We start from the raw sequence: 19949 nt of genomic DNA on the forward strand, positions 1-19949 counted from the left end.
TAAGATGTGTGACATAACAGGTATCAGCATATTTGGAGGATACAGGAATGTGTGCGAGTAAGAGAAAAATATTGGGTACTAAGGAGCAAGACATTTGTCGAAAAAAAAATAGATTTGGATGTGGAAGTGTGGAAGCAAATGACAACACGGTCTAGTTCCAGGGATGAGAAGAGTGAAATGGGTGGCTTCGGAAATTGATTTCAGCATTCACAAGGCCATGAAATCTAAGCATTGGTTCTAATGTTTTGTAAACTTATCTGAGAGGTATTTGAAGATTCATGCTTTTCCTTGTCCCCTCATTTCCTCTTTGAAGGATTTTTTCTGTTTTTAATGATTTCCATTCAATATCTTTAGTTGAGAAATGCATAACAAAAATGCAGATCTTTCTTTACTTGTCATTGATATCTGCAACTATCTCCCTAAGTCCTTCTGTCTCTTCACTTCTCCATTCTTTAAAAAGTTTTCTAAACCCCACAGTTTTCTCCAAGGCTTCAATTAGCTCCATAATCTCTCTCTCTAGTTTAGCATTCAATTTCTCTTATCATGTTGTTAAATATTTGAGAACATTTCAGCAGATTGTTGGTGTAATTACACCTTTGTAATGCACTGTATTTAAAGATTATTATGATATATTATACACTTTGCCCTCATAAATGACATCAAGGAGAAGTGTCTGGAAAAACCACCAACTCTGGACAAACTGAGAGGAAATCAGGCCTTCGAGATTAGGAAAAGCCCTGGAAGTGATGGTTTATCTGACATGTTATATACAGCTTAATGGGAATGCATCCATCCAGACCTGCTGGAAGTGCATGAGAATACGATTCTGGCTGGCAGCAAGTTTAGAACTGCTGAGGACAGGCTTCATTATGTTCATCTACAAGTGGAAGTGGGGAGAGGAAAGAAATCATTAATTAGCACTCCATTTCACTGAATTACAAGATTCTGACCATGGCTTTCGCTAGCTGTGTCAAGTCTGCTCTGGAGTTCATGATCCGTCCTCGATAGACCAGTGCTGAAACCAACAGGAAAACTGCTCATAGCCTTGGGCTACTCAGCAACATGAGCATGCAGGACAGGTGCTTGTTCAATTTTGATCAGGAGAAAGACTTTAGAATAGTTTATACTGACAAAATAGACATACTTTCCAAAATGAGAGATAATAGGAACTGCAGATGCTGGAGAATCCAAGATAACAAGGTGTAGAGCTGGATGAACATTGCAGGCCAAGCAGCATCTTAGGAGCAGGAAAGCTGACGTTTCAGGCCTAGACCCTTCATCAGGATCTGATGGCTTGATTGTTTGTTCGTCATCTTTACTTTCAGGTCAGATACGTTAAGTTCTTGAGGATATGGTACAGAGAGGCCAGGGGATGTGCTGACAACTGGGAAGGGCATATATCCTATTAAGCAAGCAGAATGTGGGCATATGGAGAGACATTCCCTCTCCTTTGTAGATAAGAACCTATTGTCAGATGAATGGTGCTGTCTATGTTGCTGTGTGTGGCACAGATCTAAATTAAACCTCATTGCTGTGCAATAGAAATCACCTAATCAGCCTCTCCCTTCATTTTGCTCACTAGGTCATTATGCACAAATCTCTAAGGGGGGAAGCCTGTCAGCTTCATGCAGATGGCCACCTTAGTGTGTGACTGCATCCAACTATGCATAAACTCTTGACGTGGAAACAGCAGGCAACAGTACTGTGGTGCTCTCACCCTACGTAATGCAAAGGAAAGATCTTTGCCACTTGCCACAGAACACTCCATTCAGTTGAATTTCAGCCACCCCATCTGTCCTTTGTGGAAACTTTTGTGCAAAAAAAAACACATTTGACCACTAATCCATCAGGTAATCTCCAAATAAAGAAATGGTAGATCCTCATGGATGGTTCCTTGCGTGAGCTGTTAACAAAATATCTCAGCACTAAAATTTTCCAAGAAGCACCATGATCTAGATTTGAAAGGTGGTTACATAATGGTTGGGTCTGGAGAGGTTTTGGTAAAGACTGCTTTTGGAGTCTTTTGGTGAAGTGTGAAACATTACCTCTTTAGTTTAACTTTACAGTATTTAAATATATATGTGTCAATATATTTTCTGCTATGAGGCTGCTAGAGAAAACCATCGCCTAATAGTTACGTGTTCACGTACATCTGAGACTGTCAAATTTTTAAAAAAACTTTATTGCACAAAAAAGAACCAAAGCTATATAGATGACAAATTTGAAACCTCTTGCCATAAACAGCAAAAAAGAAGATTCTACCAACATCCTTTACAGACTTTCAACTGCAGTAAAGTTCACTCCAAACATCACTTCAGAGTCATAGAGTCATACAGCATGGAAACAGACCCTTCAGTCCAACTTGAGTGTGCTGACTAGATATCCAAATCTGACCTAGTTCCATTTGCTGCTGTTTGACCCATAACCTCTAAACCCTTCCTATTTTTATACCTATCCAGATGCCTTTTAAATGTTGCAATTGTATCCACCTCCATCACTTCCTCTGGCAGCTTGTTCCACACATGTATCATCCTGTGGGGGAAAATGCTCCGCCTCAAGTCATTTATAAATCTTTCCCCTCTCACCTTAAACATATGCCCTCTAGTTTTGGTCTCCACCAGCCTCTGAGAAAGACCTTGGCTATTCACCTCATGATACATGTCCCTCATGATTTCAAGCCTCTATAAGGTCACACCTCAGCCTCTAAATCTCAAGAGGAAAAGGTCCCAGCTGATTCAACTTCTCCCTATAACTCAAACTGTCCAGTCCCAGTAACATTCTTGTAAGTCTGTTCTACACCTGCTCAAGTTAAACAGCGTCCTTCCTAAAGAAGGGCAATCAGAACTGAACACAGTATTTTAAAAGTGGCCTCACCAATGTTCTGTATAGTTGCAACATGAGGTCCCAACTCCTATACTCAATGTTCTGACTATTGAAGGCAAGCATGCCAAATGCCATATTTTGCACCCTGTCTACCAACAACTTCACTTTCAAGAAACTATATATCTGCACCCCTAAGTCTCTTTGTTCGGCAACAATCCTTGGCCCTACCATTTACTGTGTAAGTCCTGCTCTGGTACGCCTTACCAAAATGCAGCACCTCATATTTATCCAAATTAAACTCCATCTGATCAAGGTACTGTTATAGTCTGAGATTGTTTTTTCCCATTGCCCACTACACCACCTCCATAGAATCCTTACAGTGTGGAAGCAGGCCCTTCAGCCCAACAAGTCCACACCAACCCTCAGAGCATCCCACCCAAACCTATCCCCCTATAACCCACCTAATCTACATATCCCTGAACACTATGGACAATTTATCATGGCCAATCCATTTAGCCTGCATATCTTTGGACAGTGGGAGGAAACCAGAGCACCCAGGGGAAACCCACACACACACTGGGAGAATGTGCAAATTTGGTCACCTGAGGGTGAAATTGAACCCAGGTTCCTGGTGCTGTGAGGCAGCAGTGCTAACCACTGAGCCATCGTGCCACTTGTTTTGATGTCATGTGCAAACTTACTAACCAAACCTCCTATATTCATATCCAAATCATTTAAATAAATGATGAAAAGCAGTGCACCCTGTCCTTGTCCTTGTTTAAATTTATTTTTACACATTCACCAGATATGATTCTCCTTACATCTCTGAGAGACACAAAGACAGAATACTTGTTTGAGTTTTCTTATTGAATTCTAAGAAAAGCTGGAGGCTTGTTTCTAGCCTGATTGAACTGTCTTTTTTTCCAGCTCTGATAACCTGGATAGTGTCAAAATTAAGCTACACCTTTCTGGTAATGATCTTTTCTTGTTCTGAACAATACATCCTTGTCTTCACTGGCTACTCCTTTTATTAGGTCCTGAAAGGTCAACTTTGTAAACACTTCAGCAGTTATCTCAGCAGATAACTTAACTAGACAATAAGTCACATGCTTTGTTGTAAGTGAGATAACAAGGTGTAGAGCTGGATGAACACAGCAGGCCAAGCAGCAACATAGGAGCAGGAAGGCTGACGTTTTGGGCCTAGACCATGATGAAGGGTCTAGGCTTGAAACATCAGCCTTCCTGCTCCTATGATGCTGCTTGGCCTGCTGTGTTCATCCAGCTCTACACCTTGTTATCTCCGATTCTCCAGCATCTGCAGTTTCTATTATCTCTGCTTTGTTGTAAGTGCTGCTTTGAACTCATTGTTCAATATTACCAGCAAATTCCTCAAATTATTTTCTTTTGCCATAAAACTCTATGCTGACCACTAAAGATTTTATTGCTTCAAACCAGGCAATGTTGCCGCTTCTGTTCCCTCGTTAAAGTCAAGCTGAGGTTAAACCTATTAATCTTCCAGGTGATGAAAGATGAAGTTAACTTTTTCTCTGTTGATAGAACAGACCTAGCTAACTGCCATTTACTTTGTCTCTCTTCTCTCAAAGAGATATGAAGTGCACATGCCAGATCTAAACTGCAACTAACTCTTTCAATATTCTCACAAACAAAATGAATCTTGAGAAACTTCCTAAACTCCACTCATCTCCATGATGATCCAGTATGTTTGTAATGTCTTCAACAGACCTTTAGGTTAAATATCCGTCATTTATCATCCCTTTATCGATTTTATGTAAGAAAAGGGTTTTACACCCTTCAGAGAAATACACATATGGAAATATAGAAATCAGTAGCAGGAATAGGCCCTTCAGCCTTCCAGGCCTACTCTGTCATTCAGTATGATCAGGGCTGATCCCCCATCTCAATATCATATTTCTGCTTTCCCCCCACCTCCCATATCCCTTGACACTTAAATCTAAAATATTACCTACCTTTTTCTTGAATGCATTCAGTGACTTGGCCTCCACAGCCTTTTGTGGTAGAGAATTTCACAGGTTCACTTCATCTCTGTCCTAAGAGGTCTTATCCTGAAACTGTCCCGGATTCTAGATTTCCCAATCAGGAAAACATCCGGCTTACATCTAGTCTGTACATCCTTGTTAGAATTTTACACAAATCAATCAGAACCCCTCTCATTCTCCTAAACTCCATTGAAATTAAGTCCGGTTGAATCAATCTTCCTCAAAGGACAGTCCTGCCATCCTCAATATCAGTTGAGATAATTTCCTCTGCAATCCATCTATGGCAAATATATCCTTTCTTAGATAGGGAAACCAAAATTACATACAATACTTCAGGTATGATCTCACCGAGGTCTTATATAACTGCAGTAAGAAATCCCTACTGCTGAACTCAAATCCTTTTGCAATTTGCCTTACTAATTGCTTGCTGCAACTGCCCGTCAGCTTTAATTGCCTGATATGTAAGGACATCCAGTTCACTTTGTACATATACACTTCCCAGTATGTACTCTTTAAAACATGCTTCCTTTCTGTTTTTCACACCAAAGTATACAACTTTACTTTAGCCATGCTATACTGTATCTGCCATGTGTTTGCCCGCTCACTCAAATTATCTAAACTACTTTGAAGCATCCTCACATATTTTTGTTAACTCAATTCCAGCCAGTTTTGTATCATCAGCAAACTTGGAAATATAGCATTTGGTTCTCTTGTCCAGGTTATTTTTATGTATTGTGAATAGTTGGGGCCCAAGCGCTGATCCTTGCTGTACCCCACTACTCACTGCCTTCCATTTAGAAAGAAGGCCCATTTATTCACACTCTCTGTCAACTCATTCTTGATCCATGCCAATATATTACTCCCAATCCCATGTGCTTTAACTTTGTCCACTAATCTCTTATGAGAGGCCTTATGAAAAGCCTTCTGAAAATCCACATGCATCACATTCCATGGTTCTCCTTTATCTATCCTACTACTTAAATTCTGAAAAACTCCAGCAGATTTGTTAATCATGATTTGTCTTTCTTAAGCGGGCTTTGTCTAATCCTGTTAATGCTTTTCAAATGCTCTGTAATCATGACTTTTATAATGGACTCTTACATTTTCCCCTCTTCTGATGTTAGACTCATTGGTCTGAAAGTCTTCTTTTCTCTCCCTTTTTATAAAGTGGGTTACATTGACCACCCTGTAATCAGTAGGAACTGCCCCAGAGCCTATAGAATTTTGGAAGATGACCATTGATGTAATCAATATTTTCAGGGCCATTTGCTGTAGCTAAAATAGCTATACCTCCTAAACAAAAATATGTCTCAGAATTAACCTGACTGAAACGATTGCAGATGTCATATCTCCACCAGAAGTCTCAAAGATCATGCATTAAGTTGCTAAGCTTCTGTCTTTTGATTCTACCTTTCTAGCTGTTAACCCCTTAAGCCAACATGTTCCAAAATTGTAAGTGTAGTAGACTCCAAGCTGTTTCAATTGCATTTACCCCAGGCTCTACAGCTAAAAGCTAAAACTAAAAGTTATATTCTAAAATACATGAACTCATCACATATTTGCAACAAATTCCTGGCCAAAGGAAAATCTGCGTAAGAGGCAAGAAAGATGTATTAGAATTCTGCAGTTTGGCTTAGGAGCTTAGCAGTGATGAAGTGAGGAAGAAATGAGTTGCAGTTAGAAGGCTCTAAGCAAGACGTTAAGAATGGAGGAAGAAATATCTCTGGGCATAATGTTAATAGATTTCAAAAGAGATCTGAAGATCAGAAGAGGTTGGCAGATGGTGAGCCAGGGTCTGAAAGTCATAGGACATGAGACAGATGGTGACACATTTGTTTGAGAGTTGAAGAAATATCCTTGGTCCTCCTAGCAAGTGAACAGTGCATTAAGAAAACAGACACCTGCTATAGTTGTCACCTCACTTTATGTCCTGGGTATCCTGGAATATGGGGAAACCCTGCCATTTGGCATTAAATTTACGTGGTTGAAGGTCTGTTTCAATATTATAATCATGGATCCAGCTTTCCAAAGTGGGATTTTTAAACTATACCCATAAGCATGTAATTGTTAAACCAAAAGTTGGCATGTTCATGAGCTTGGGTTTCACAGATTAAATGATTGGATAAGAATGCATGCATCTCTCATCTGTCTTGGGAGGAATAAAGTTACACCTTTAAATATTTTTCACTGTTGTTTTCAAGAAGTTCCTGTTCCTCAATTCCAGTTTTCAGAAAATATTTACATTTGTCAGAAATTTCTGCCAATGACAGGCAGGCAGTGAAAGGAGACTTGGAACGTTGTTTAAAAAGAAAATCTGAAGCAATATATTTATGTGCAGGAAGAAATCTTGAAGAATAGCATAAAGTAGTCAACAGATTGATGAAGTGATTAAGAGTCTGATAAGCCATAATATTTTTACTGATAGGGAAAAGATAGTGAAGTGTATATTCTTACTTACCTCATACCTTGTCCATGAGCACGAGTGTTTTAACTTTCCTTTTGAAAGTGGTTGTGGTATATTTTTCCCAGACCTTCTGTTTCTGACGGTTAGTTTTAAAAATGAGCTGCAGCAAACTGTCAAAAAACCAGAGAACCCTGAATGCTAGAAATCAGAACCAAAATCAGCAACTGCTGGAAAATCTAAGCAGGTCAGGCAGCATCTGTGGCTAGAAGCAGAGTTAATGCTTTGGGTCCAGTGACACTTCTTCAGATTTCTGATTTTGCAGTAAACTGTCTTTTGGATCAAATCAGAAGTATGGTTTATTCATGCATTCCAAGCCGCTCACGATTGTCACAAAACATGCACTGACATAAACCTGCAAAGAAAAGGACTTGGAACTGACAGTTGACTAACTTAAAAGTCAGAAGATATCAATATTAATTCAGATGCTTGTCAAAGCTCAGAAAGCCAGTGTCCAGGGAGAGTTCCTAACTGAACTCAGATTCAAGTTTAGTCAGTCAAGTCAAAAATTGCTGCATTTCTTTGAGCTTGGTGATGAAAATGAACAGTACATGGATTAGACTTCAAGATAAACCAGTAGAAATGAAAACTCTGCAACAATTGAAGAATTTAATACTGAAGTATGGCTTTTGTGGTGTCTTTTGTATGTCAACCAAGATGCACGAAATTGAGTAATCTGGTGATATAATTTTTAAGTGCTTTTGTTTTAGAAAGAAAGTTATATGCTGGGTTATTTAGCAGGCTGAACACAGAGTAATATGTCGGACGTGTTTACTGAAGGGTTTTCTAATAGGAGTGGCAATTGTGTTGTTGGAAGGTTACATTTCTTCTGCAGAGGAAGGAGATGCCAGCTGTGTAATGTACTTGTTTTGTAACCTCTTCTGAAGCTTCATAGAATAGAAACTAAAGATATTCCTATAGTTATCATTGGTACTAGTTTCAAATCAATGTAATATTGCACTTACAGACCTAACTATACTGCCAAGTATGTGCCCACCTTCAGCCATTCAAACAATTGCAGAATTTCACTTGCAAACACCGTGTGAATCTTAGCAGAGAGCCAACTCATACATTCAAACGAATTAAAGAATTACTGAACAGTTGGTCTGCAGTCTCTATGAAACTGCAGTAATGCAAAACATTTGCTCAAAGTTTCTTTCACTCCTTTTTTTCAATTTTGGGTACTTTGTACTTAAATTACGTATTCCTATTTCAAATATGCAGGCTTAATCCAAATTGCGCAATTTAACTTGCCTGCAATCAGTGGAGCAGATGATGTATAAATCTGGAATAGTAACACTATGTTCAGAAATAATCCAGAATACATTAGAATCCAGTTATGATGGTGGAGGACAATTAAATAATTCATCTGTACAGATGGGGAACACAGCAGATCCGGTGAGACTGATACGGCTGAAGCATTTGCAACAATATACAAGTAGAAATACTGTATGGATGATCTACCTTGGCCTTTTCCATCCCAGATGCCAGTGTTCAACCAATCTGATTTCATGCAATCTCAAGAAATAGCTGGAGGCACTGAATACTGCAAAGGCAAAGGCCCCTGGCAACAATCCAGCAATTGTACTGAAGATAGAAGTACTCCAGGACTTGCTGTGCCCTAGGCAAGCTGACCCAGTACAGTGGCAACATTGGCACCTACTCAACAATGTGGAAAATTGTTCGGGTATTGTTCAGCCGGCAAATTGAGCCTGACTAATTATCGCCCGTCAGTCTACTCTTGAGCAAAGTGATGGAAAGTGTGATCAACGGTACCGTCAAGCAGCACTTACATAGCAATAATCTGCTTAGCGATGCTCAGCTTTGGTTCTGTTTGGGCCATTCAACTCCTGATCTCATTACAGCCTTGGTTGAAATATTAAATAAAAAGCAAAATTCCTGATTGAGGCGAGAGCGATTGTACTTTATATCAAAGCTACATTTGACTGAGTGTGACATTAAGGAGCCCTAGCAATACTGGAGTAATAGAAATCCAGGAAAATTCTCCACTTGTTGGAATCATTCCAGGTATAAAAGAAGAAAACTGTGGCTGTTAGAGGTCAGTCTTCTTCGCTCCAGAACATCTCTGCAGGAATTCCTTAGGGCAGTGTCCTAGGCCCAACCACTATAATTTGCATCATCAATGACTTTCAATGCATCATAAGGTCAGAGGTGGAGATTTTCACAGTGATTGCACAATATTCAATATAATTAGTGACTCCTCACATGCTGGAGCAGTCCAACTCCAAATGTAGCAATACCTGGATAATATCCAGGCATGAATAATACTTGCTGACAAGTGGCAAGTATTATTCATGCCACATATAGGCCAGGCAATGATCACATGCAACAAGAGAGAACCTAGCCACCATGCGTTGACATCCAATAGCATTATCATTGCTGACTATCCTACTAGTAGTATCTTGGGAGTTATCTGGACGAATTGTGCATGTACTGTGGCCACATCAGCAGGTCAAATGGTAGGAACCCTGCAGTGAGTGACTTACCTCCTGACTCCCACACCCCACCCAACCACCACCACCACCACCACTTGTCTATTATCTTCAAAGCACAAGTCAGGAATGCACCCTACCTAGAAGCTTGACACCATTCAGGACAATGTAGCCTGCTTGACTGGCATCACATTCACTCCCTCCACCACTACTGCTCAGTAGCAGCAGTGTATATGATGCATTGTGGAAATTCATCAAGGTTCCTCAGACAGCATTTTCCAAGCTCATGATCGCCAGCATTAAGAAAGACAAAGTCAACAGATACATAAGAAAACCACCACCTGCAAGCTTCTCTCCAAGCCACCCATCATCCTGACTTGGAATGATACTGTCATTCCTTCAGTGTCACCCAGTCAAAATCCTGAATCTCACCCTGACAGCATTGTGGGTGTCCCTTTCCCTAAAGATTGCAGTATTCAAACTCACTATCACCTCCTAGAGTGCAAATAATGATTGACAATCAATACTGGCCCCTGGAGTGATGCCCCAGCAGGGATACTCACATCCCATAAATGCAAAGGAAAATAGATATTTAGTTTGCACACTTGCATCTTTTTGTACTACTCTATCCTAAGTAATTTAGACAGGCAATATGATTTGACTTGGTTCTTTAATTCTTCCTCATTCAAACAACCTGAATAGTTCAATTAACTGGAATGTCAAATTGTCTTGTGAAATGGCTCAAGGTGAACAGGTTACTCCAAAACTAAATACAGTTGAGGAAAATCACTTTTCCCATCTGGTTTGACATGACAAGCTGCCTTTTTTCCTTCTCTGTCACAGCACTGAATGCCGTGCAATGCTTCAAATCCAACTTAGCATTACTTGAATTTTGGCTGCACTTTTTCGTAAAAGAAGATTTTTGGTCACGTAATTCACACAGCCAGCTGATGCTTCATCATTGGTACCCTTACATATTTATGGCCATCATAGAATATCTGGTGGCATTTGTCATGACAGAAGATCTGACAATCAAATGGGAGGACAAAATGCCAGTCGCTGAAATAATTGCTCAAGCTGGCATGTCAAGTATCCATATCGCACTGAGACACTAACAACTGAGCTGGGTTGGCCAAGTAACCAAACTGGCTGACCCTCATCTCACCACAGCTTGAGTTTGGGGTATCAAGACAGATAGAGAAAGTTCTATAAGGATAGTCTGAAGGCTTCATTTAGGAGTTTTGATCTAAATGTCGAGTCCTGGGAGAGGTTTTGAATAGGCTTTCTGTAACTTGTGCAATGAACCAAAAATGGGGCAGCCTGTGTTTAAAGCAAGGATATATCAGTGGTAATGAGAAAGTCAAGATGAGGATCTTCTGAGTCAACAACACACCAAAACTAATTTGTCTGAAAATATACTCAGTTTCTGTGCAATCATACTCTATTTGGAGCAGAACCTTTTTTCAGCTGCAGATCACTTTTTACAGTCACTTACCTACCCGTCAAGCCTTGCCTTACCTTACCAAACATCCAGATGATTTCAAATGATGAAGCAAGTTTCCAACCATTGTTTTCAATGATTTTATAGATTTTTATAGCTGGAAGCATCTGACTTTAGCTTAGTTTCAAAGATGTTTGGACCTCATCTCCACCTTTCAAATGCTAGTTTTTAAATGGGGATTTGTATTCCTTAAATTTATCAAAAAAGGGGTCAGCATGGTAGCAGAAATAATGGGAACTGCAGATGCTGGAGAATCCAAGATAACAAAGTGTGAAGCTGGATGAACACAGCAGGCCAAGCAGCATCTCAGGAGCACAGAAGCTGATGTTTCGAGCCTAAACCCTTCATCCTCTGATGAAGGGTCTAGGCCCGAAACGTCAGCTTTTATGCTCCTGAGATGCTGCTTGGCCTGCTGTGTTCATCCAGCTTCACACTTTGTTATCTCAGCATGGTAGCTGAGTGGTTAGCACTGCTGCCTGACAGTTTCGGGGACCTGAATTCAATTCCAGCCTCAGGCCACTGTCTGTGTGGAGTTTGCACTTCCCATGCAGGCGGTGGGAGGAGGGGAGGAGGTTGCTCTGGTTTCCTCCCACAGTCTAGAGATGTGCAGGTTAGGCAGATTGGCCATGCTAAATTACCCATAGTGTTCAGGGATATGTAGGTTAGGTGGGTTGGCTGTGCTACATTACCCATAGTGTTCTGGGATGTGCGGGTTAGGTGGATTGGCCATGCTACATTACCCATAGAGTACAGTGATGTGTAGGTTAGGTGGATTAGCCATGCTAAATTACCCAAAGAGTACAGGGATGTGCAGGTTAGGTGGATTAGCCATGGGAAATGCAGGGTTACAGGGATAGGGTACGGGGCTGGGTCTGGGTGAGGAGCTCTTCAGAGGGTTGGTGTGGACTTGATGGGCAGAATGGCCCCATTCCACACGGCAGGGATTCTGCGACAAACGCGAGTGTCAGCCCACCGGTCTATCTAAAATAGGGCATTTCCACAAACCTACCAAAAAGAACACACCAGGTACCATGTCCCATTCTTCAGATGGGAAATACTTTCTCACATCATTCACGAAGTCTTAACAAAAATAGAAAACGAAGAAACTCAGCAGGTCTGGCAGCATCAGTGCAGAGAAAATAGAGTTAATGTTTCCGGTCCAATAATCCTTCTTCAGAACTGATTCGTGAAGCCTTCACCAGTTTATATCATGTTCCTAATTTTCTTTCCGGGTTTTAATAATATCATTCGCGTAGGATCTTCTATGTTTACCACGAATTTTCTCAGGCTTGAGTCTTGAAAATTTTGTTTACAAATTGTTTGACATTCGTGTCAATCTTAGTAACGTTATAATACCAGAGGGGGAAGTAAATCAATTTGTATTTGCGTCGAACTTGAACAGTTTATTACACTTGAATCTCTTGGACTTTGTCAATCTTTTGTAATTTTTTGGCAAATAAATTCAGAACTTTGTATAGATTTTATACAAGCCTGTCCCTGAGTTTGGTCTTCCATTCATCTGTAAAGATCGCCCTCTACAGTGAATGAACATAGTCTCACAAATACCAAATATCCATGTTTCCGAGTATTTCCCTATGTTTTATGTATGTTCCAAAAAAGGAAAAAAAACTCCATTTTATATTAATGCACAATTTCTCTTTGACAGAAAGGAATCGTCTTGCGGCAGAACATAGCAGCAGATCTTCAGGCAAAGTGATCTCTCAAAGTAAGGGACTATCTCCAACATTTCACATTTTAGAGTGACGCATTGAAAATTTCATGTCTCTGGAGTCTTTTTAACTTGACAAAAAGACCAGAATGCCGACTGCTGAAACTTTGTATGACACTGAACTGGTTAAATAATCCAGTCCAGTCCTTGCACCTACTGGCAGCTTTCTAATTCAGCACATGCTTAGCCGAGCAAAGGTTTGTCCTGATAACAGCGGCGCCCTTTTGATTTGATTTGCCTTGAATCTTATAAAAGTAGAAAACAATTTATTTCGAAAATCCTGAATGTCGGGTTATGATTGTTATGTCATTTGAGCCGAGTTGCTTTCGGGACCTTGCATTGTGCGATTTCACTTGAGTTTTGCACGAGTTTTTTTTTTGCCGACGGTCCCTCCACTTGGTTTCCTGAGCATGTGCCTGTTGTCTCATTGGTAAGAAGAAAAGCGGAATTTGGCTGGACGGTAGCGGTAGCTGCAGATTTTGGCAATTCGCAGCTCTTCACTCCCATCCTTTCTCCGGGATTGTGTTATGGTGTTTGTTTTTTGGCTTTCTTCCGGCAGCTGGAGGCCAGTTCGGCTAAGTTTAAGAACAAATGTGGAATAACTCATCAGTTCCACGTTGAAAAGTGACTTGTAACGGCGTGCAGTTGGGACTTATCAAAACAGCAGCAACAACACTGAGTCCTGCTCCCGAATGGTTTGTGGCGCTTTTTTGAACAGAACTGATTAGGAAAGCCAGCGCAATCGACCAAGTATTTTCCATACAGATGAAAACATACCGCAAAATGAGAGTGGATCGGAACCAAGCTGATTCAGAAGTGTTTTAAAGAAACCGCCAGCTGTGCAGCGGTCGAAATCTACATTCTCGACTGTTTTTGTTTAAACCAGCCCCTTGTTTACTTCTCGGAGCGCAGGAACATGGATGAAGAAAGTCACCCCGAAAATGGAGTGGAGAATGGAAAGGACACGGATCGGCAGCTCCGTTTACGAGTTTGTGTGATGAATGAGATTTTAAAAACGGAGAGAGACTACGTGGGGTCCTTGAAATTTCTAAAGTCTGTAAGTGTTTGCTTTCAGATTCCGTTGTTTTGTCCGGTTCTCGATTGTAAAATCAATCAATCGGAATTAATATGATACAATCGTATGTACCAACCATAATGTTAGCGTCAGTTTAATTTCAGGTGGTTAAATTGGGCGATTTCCTTTCGCTATCAGTGTTATTTGAAACCTTGGTGACAACAACAGTCGTAGAGGTTTACAGCGTGGAAACAGGCCCTTCGGCCCAGCTTGTCCATGCCCAACTTTAGAGTTTTTACAGGAGGCTGATGTGCTTCCTGACTGCTGGGGCCAGCAGAGCTTCCTTTTGTGAAAAGGGCTTCGAAATGATAATTTGGGGAAGTGGGACTTCAGTCTGGTTAAATTTAAAGCACTAGAGTTGCACCAGCTCAGCCAATGAGCTCAAATAGAGTGAGGAGGAATCAATCAATTTTGTTGCTGAAAGTTACGTGGGACCAACATGAATAATTAACGTGGAATCAGTGTTTCAGCTACAGAAGACTCAAGAATAGAGGCAAACCATGGCACGTTCAAGTTTCAAATATTGTGAGAAATACATTTTAACGAAATCAAAATAACAGATTTGTAATTTTCTACCTTTCAATTAAACAATTTTACCGACTCGATCATTGTGGATAGAGATTCTGAAATGGCCTGGTATCCTCATTTCTGATGTAATTAAGCTACTTCTTGTTCTGTGGTTTCCTGTTGAGACAGGGCAACGTCTATTAGCAGGTTCGTTTGTTGCCGATAAGGCGTGCTGCGAGCTGAAAGGTGTGCCATATGGTTTGTGTAAAATCAAACGCGCGGTCTCCAGACACAATGAGGCGAAGGGGGGGAGGGCGCTGGAAATCTGTCTGCGTCCTTCCTTAGTGAACATCCGAGCGTTTACCGCAGCCCCTCCAGCAGTCTTTTGGGACAGAAATCAACCTGTCTTAACTTACATTATCTTCGCCTACATAACCCCAAATGATTTCAGAACCCCAATTCTCAGGGTACCATTTCACTTCCAATCTGATGTGTAAAGGATGTAAGGAGCGTGTGTTCTCCCTACTCTCTTGTGCCCTCGTTTTCTCGCCATCAGTTGGCTTGAGTGAATGTGAATTTCATAGCTCTTGGTCTGATTACTGTTGGCTGTCAAATACTGTGACACGTCAATTCCTCAAAGAGAATCCAGATTTTTTTTGGGAATGCGCTTTGGAATGCTGTCCGTTTCTCACTTTGTCCTTTTTAAAGAAACTGTTTAAAACCCATCTCCCAGAACATCATCTCTCCAGTTATCCCGCATTTTAATCCTACTGCTCCCCTTTAAAGGAGAACAGTTCTTGGCCTTCCTTGCAGACTGCCATCTTATCTTCAATCTTCTGTCCTTGCCGAAGATTCTGCACATGCTACTTCCCATGTCCTGACCTTTTTCTGGAATTCCGTGTTTGAATTCCTCCAGTTAAGTTTTTGTTTTTGTCAGTTTGGTCAGAGGATGACTTTTTCACATGTTCCTCTTGGCTTGTCCACAGACTGTGACATATTTGCCCTCTCTAACTATTCTTCTCATAAAAATCTCTACACTGTGATTATCTGGGTGGTGCAACACTTAGAGGTTTCTGTTTATAGTTCCCCAGTTTTAAACACAGAATTACTTGAAATAGCTTTAATTCCTGCAATCTCACAGTTACTTCTGGTGTTGCCTAAGGATCTATCTTTAACTGCATTCTATTTCTCATTTAAATGCTGTCCCTTGGTGACTCTATCTGAAAGCACAGTTATTTCTCTTAGCAACACAAGCTCTACCTCACCATCACCTCTCTTGATTCCTTCACTGATGGTAAATTATAAAACTGATATCCAGTACTGAATAAGCAATATTGTTTTCCATTTTCCAAATTAAACATGAACGCCAAATCCAAATTCCATTCCCCAGCTGTCAATTACCTTCCTCTCCCTGGCAACAGTGTAAGATTATGATTGCGATATTGATGTTACATTTGATCCTAAGATGAGCTTTTGACCTCATTCACACCGTCACTAAAACCTCCTTTATTGCATCTATGACACAGCTCCTCAAACCCTCATTCATGCTTTGATAGTTCTGGACTCAACTCTTCTTAGTACACCTGGCTGGTCTCTCACATTCTACCCTCTGTAAACTTGACATCCAAAATTCTGCTGCCCATGTCTTAATTCACAGCATTTCTCACTTAGCCCAATGCTAGCTAACTTATTTCTTTCCAAACAAAATCGTACTTTAATATTCTTATTCTAGTTTTCAGATCCTTCCATGTACTTGCCCCTTCCTATCATGTGATTTTCTTCAACCCCAGAATCCTCTGAGATATCTCTGCTCCGTTAATTCTGGCTGTATGTGCATTTCCAATTATAATTGCTGCAAAATTTGGTGCCTGTACATTTCACTTGCTTAGTTCCCATGCTCAGGATTTTACACTTTTCTGCCTCTACTTCATTTTCATGTTTTAAGATAATTCATAAAACATACATTTTTGTGTCATATTTTGTTTAAGAATGTTCCTATGGGACACCTTAGTATGGGGTAGGTAGATGTTTAGTACTATTTATTCCACTTCTGAGATCTTTTAAAAACTTGTCCCAAGTCTTGCTGCAAATGCTCCTGGACAATATCTGGGCTTGGGCTAAAAGTCACAAGTAATATTTGGATCACACAAGTGTTTGGCAATGACCGTCTTCAACAAAGAGAATATAACCAAGACGCCTTGACGTTCTGTGCTATTACCATTGCTAAATCAAAATCTGAACCAGACTAGCCATATGAATAAAAACCAAAAGAATTGCGGATGCTGAAACAGAGTTCCGAGGAAGGGTCACCAGACCTGAAACGTTAACTCTGTTTTCTCCTTCACAGATGCTGCCAGTCCTGCTGAGCTTTTCCAACAACTTTGTTTTTGTAGTAATATAAATACAGTGGCTGGAGGAGCAGATCAAAGGGTAGGAATTCTACAGTAAGTCACTCACTTCTTAACTTCTCAAAACCTGTCAATTGTCTACAAGGCACAAATCAAGGCAAGAAAAATAAAAATTGTGGGGATAAAAAATTTTGCTAAAACTGTTCTTGAAGAATGAAGTCAGATTAGCTAACACCAGTCTCTATTTGGTGTCTTCTTCAGTAATATGTTGGATGGTATCTTAAAAGATCGTCTTCAAAGTGCCGATTTCAGGCATTTCTGCATGAACAACGGCACTTGATTTTGCTGTTACAGGCATTTTATACTGTTCAATTCATCTGAGAATGAAAGAATCTCTACTGACCATCTTCAGTTGTGAACTGAACAGTGCAATATGGTTCTGGGTGTATCTAATCTTGTATTTTGGTTTTTCACAGTTGAAGTATGAATCCTGAGGTAATGAGTGAAAAACACAAGTAGCATACGCCCAAAATCTTGTGTCAGCACTTGAAATTCAGATATGTGTTGATATAATCTCAGGTAGAGTTCTTTGTGACCTCGATGAATGATCTAAGTGTTTTGTGGTTTTTGGTCTATTTTTCAGTTACTGAACAGTTCTGTTGCTAGTCAGGTTTGTTGTAGATGACCTGTACCTGAATAATTTTTCAAAATAATTTATAAGTTGATGACAGTAAGTTATCTGTGACGGTGTATGGTCCAAGCTGTGAAGTGAATTTCTGGTTGGAGAAGGAAGTTTGTTAAGTGAGAGGGGTCTGGTTGACATAAGATATCACTGAGCACCCATTGTGGAGAGTTAACCTCACAACAGATCCATCACTTTGTTGAAACTATATCTGTGAGAACCTGCATTAAGCAGTTGCGGCAGGTAATCTGGAAGGCTAATGGAATGCTGGACCGTATTTTGAGGAGGTTGGAGTCCAAGAGTAGGGAAGTCTTACTTCAGTCATTTAAGGTGCTGGTGACACCACATCTACAGTACTGTGAGCAGTCTTGGTCCCATTATTTAAGAAACAATATCATTTCATTAGAGGCAGTTCAGACAGGTTTCACTAGGATAATACCTGCTATGGAAGTATTGTGTTCTGAGCAAAGCTTAAAACGGTTGGGACTCCTTGAAATTTAGAAGAATGAGAGGTGATCTCATTGAAACTTAGAGGATTCTTAAGGGGTTTGACGGGTTGAATTCTGAAAGGGTGTTTCCTCTCATGTGAGAGTCTAGGGCCAGAGGACATTTTCTTGCAATAAAGGGGCACCAATTTAAGACCATAAGACCATAAGACATAGGAGTGGAAGTAAGGCCATTCGGCCCATCAAGTCCACTCTGCCATTTAAATCACGGCTGATGGGCATTTCAGCACCGCTTCCCTGCACTCTCCCCGTAGCCCTTGATTCCTTTTGAGATCAAGAATTTGTCGATCTCTGCCTTGAAGGCATCCAACGTCCCAGCCTCCAGTGCACTCTGCGGCAATGAATTCCACAAACCCACCACTCTCTGGCTGAAGAAACGTCGTCTCATTTCAGTTTTAAATTTACCCCCTCTAATTTTATGGCTGTGCCCACGGGCCCTAGTCTCCCCGCCTAACGGAAACAACTTCCTGGCGTCCACCCCTTCTGAACCATACATTATCTTGTAAGTTTCTATTGGATCTCCCCTCAACCTTCTAAACTCTAATGAGTACAATCCCAGAATCCTTAGCCATTCATCATACGTTAAATCTACCATTCCAGGGATCATCTGTGTGAATCTCTGCTGGACACGCTCCAGGGCTAGTATGTCCTTCCTGAGGTGTGGGGCCCAAAATTGGACACAGTATTCTAAATGGGGCCTAACTAGAGCCTTATAAAGCCTCAGAAGCACGTCGCTGCTTTTATATTCCAACCCTCTTGAGATAAATGACATTACATTTGCCTTCTTAATCACGGACTCTACCTGCAAGTTAACCTTTAGAGAATCCTGGACCGACACTCCCAGATCCCTTTGCACTTCTGATTTGCAAATTTTCTCACCATTTAGAAAATAGTCCATGCCTGTGTTCTTTTTTCCAAAGTGCAAAACCTCACATTTACTCACATTGAATTTCATCAGCCATTTCCTGGACTACTCTCCTAAACTGTCTAAATCTTTCTGCAGACTGAAATGAGGAGGACTTTTTTTTAAGAGGGTTATGAGCCTTTGGAACTCTTTTCCGCATAGAGCTGTTGGGGTAGAGTCCTTTTGTATATTTAAGGCTGAGATAAATTCTTGATCAGTAGGTGAATCAGGTTAAGAGGGAAAGGACAAGAAAACTGACGTGAGGAATCTTGTATCAATCATGATTGTATTGAATGGTAAGGCAGGCTGAAAGACTGGTAGGCCTGTTCCAGTTCATTTTTTTAATGCCCTTATACAAGTACATTGTATTTACCTAGAACGTTAAGGCAGCTGCATATCATAAGGTATTGCACATCATTTTATGAACCATATGGAAGACACATCTGCCACACAGCTGATGAGGCAATTTAAACCTTGATAGCAGCTGTTGGATAGTAATACATCATGGCTGACTATAAACATGATTTGGTTCTAGCTCCATGTTTGATGCTGACTCTAGCTTAGTTGCAAGAGATAAGCAGTTGCTGCTGTATGCTGTAAACTGGAACCATATGTTTACTCACGGTATGTTGCATTGATGGTCCTGCATGTTTTGAGGTGTTCTTGAGTTTAGACTTTTTTCCAAAACTGTCAGAAGTAAATTTAGTTGTTCATTCATTTGATATGTTTACAAGTGCACAAGAAGTAGGAGCACGGGTAGGCCATTGAGCCCTTTGAGTTCACTCTGCCATTCAGTGAGATAATGTCTGATCTTCTACTTCAAGCTTTATGACTGTCTAATGGCTAGCTAGTGACTATCATCTGGAACCTAGTGAGTGTGAAGGTTGCAAATACAGGTCAAGGCAAATTAGGTAAGTGGAATTTATTGGGTGACACTTTGGT

At 40.6% G+C, this 19949-nt stretch overlaps 1 protein-coding gene across 3 annotated transcripts in view; it reads left to right on the plus strand.

The window, feature by feature from the left end:
* prex1 (phosphatidylinositol-3,4,5-trisphosphate-dependent Rac exchange factor 1) overlaps positions 1–19949 on the plus strand; it is a 288042-nt gene that overhangs the window by 42718 nt on the left and 225375 nt on the right. Inside the window, exons 2-3 of one of the 3 annotated variants that reach the window (XM_059652808.1) lie at positions 12923–12982; positions 13545–14042. In XM_059652808.1, the coding sequence (XP_059508791.1) occupies positions 13902–14042 (141 nt within the window). In that variant the 5' untranslated portion in view covers positions 12923–12982; positions 13545–13901. Of the gene's footprint in view, positions 1–12922; positions 12983–13239; positions 14043–19949 lie in introns of those variants that run through there. The other 2 variants (XM_048549909.2, XM_048549911.2) reach the window with 2 other exon arrangements.

The sequence above is a fragment of the Stegostoma tigrinum genome, chromosome 19 (genome assembly GCF_030684315.1).
Source record: "Stegostoma tigrinum isolate sSteTig4 chromosome 19, sSteTig4.hap1, whole genome shotgun sequence".
Classification (NCBI taxonomy): Eukaryota; Metazoa; Chordata; class Chondrichthyes; order Orectolobiformes; family Stegostomatidae; genus Stegostoma; species Stegostoma tigrinum.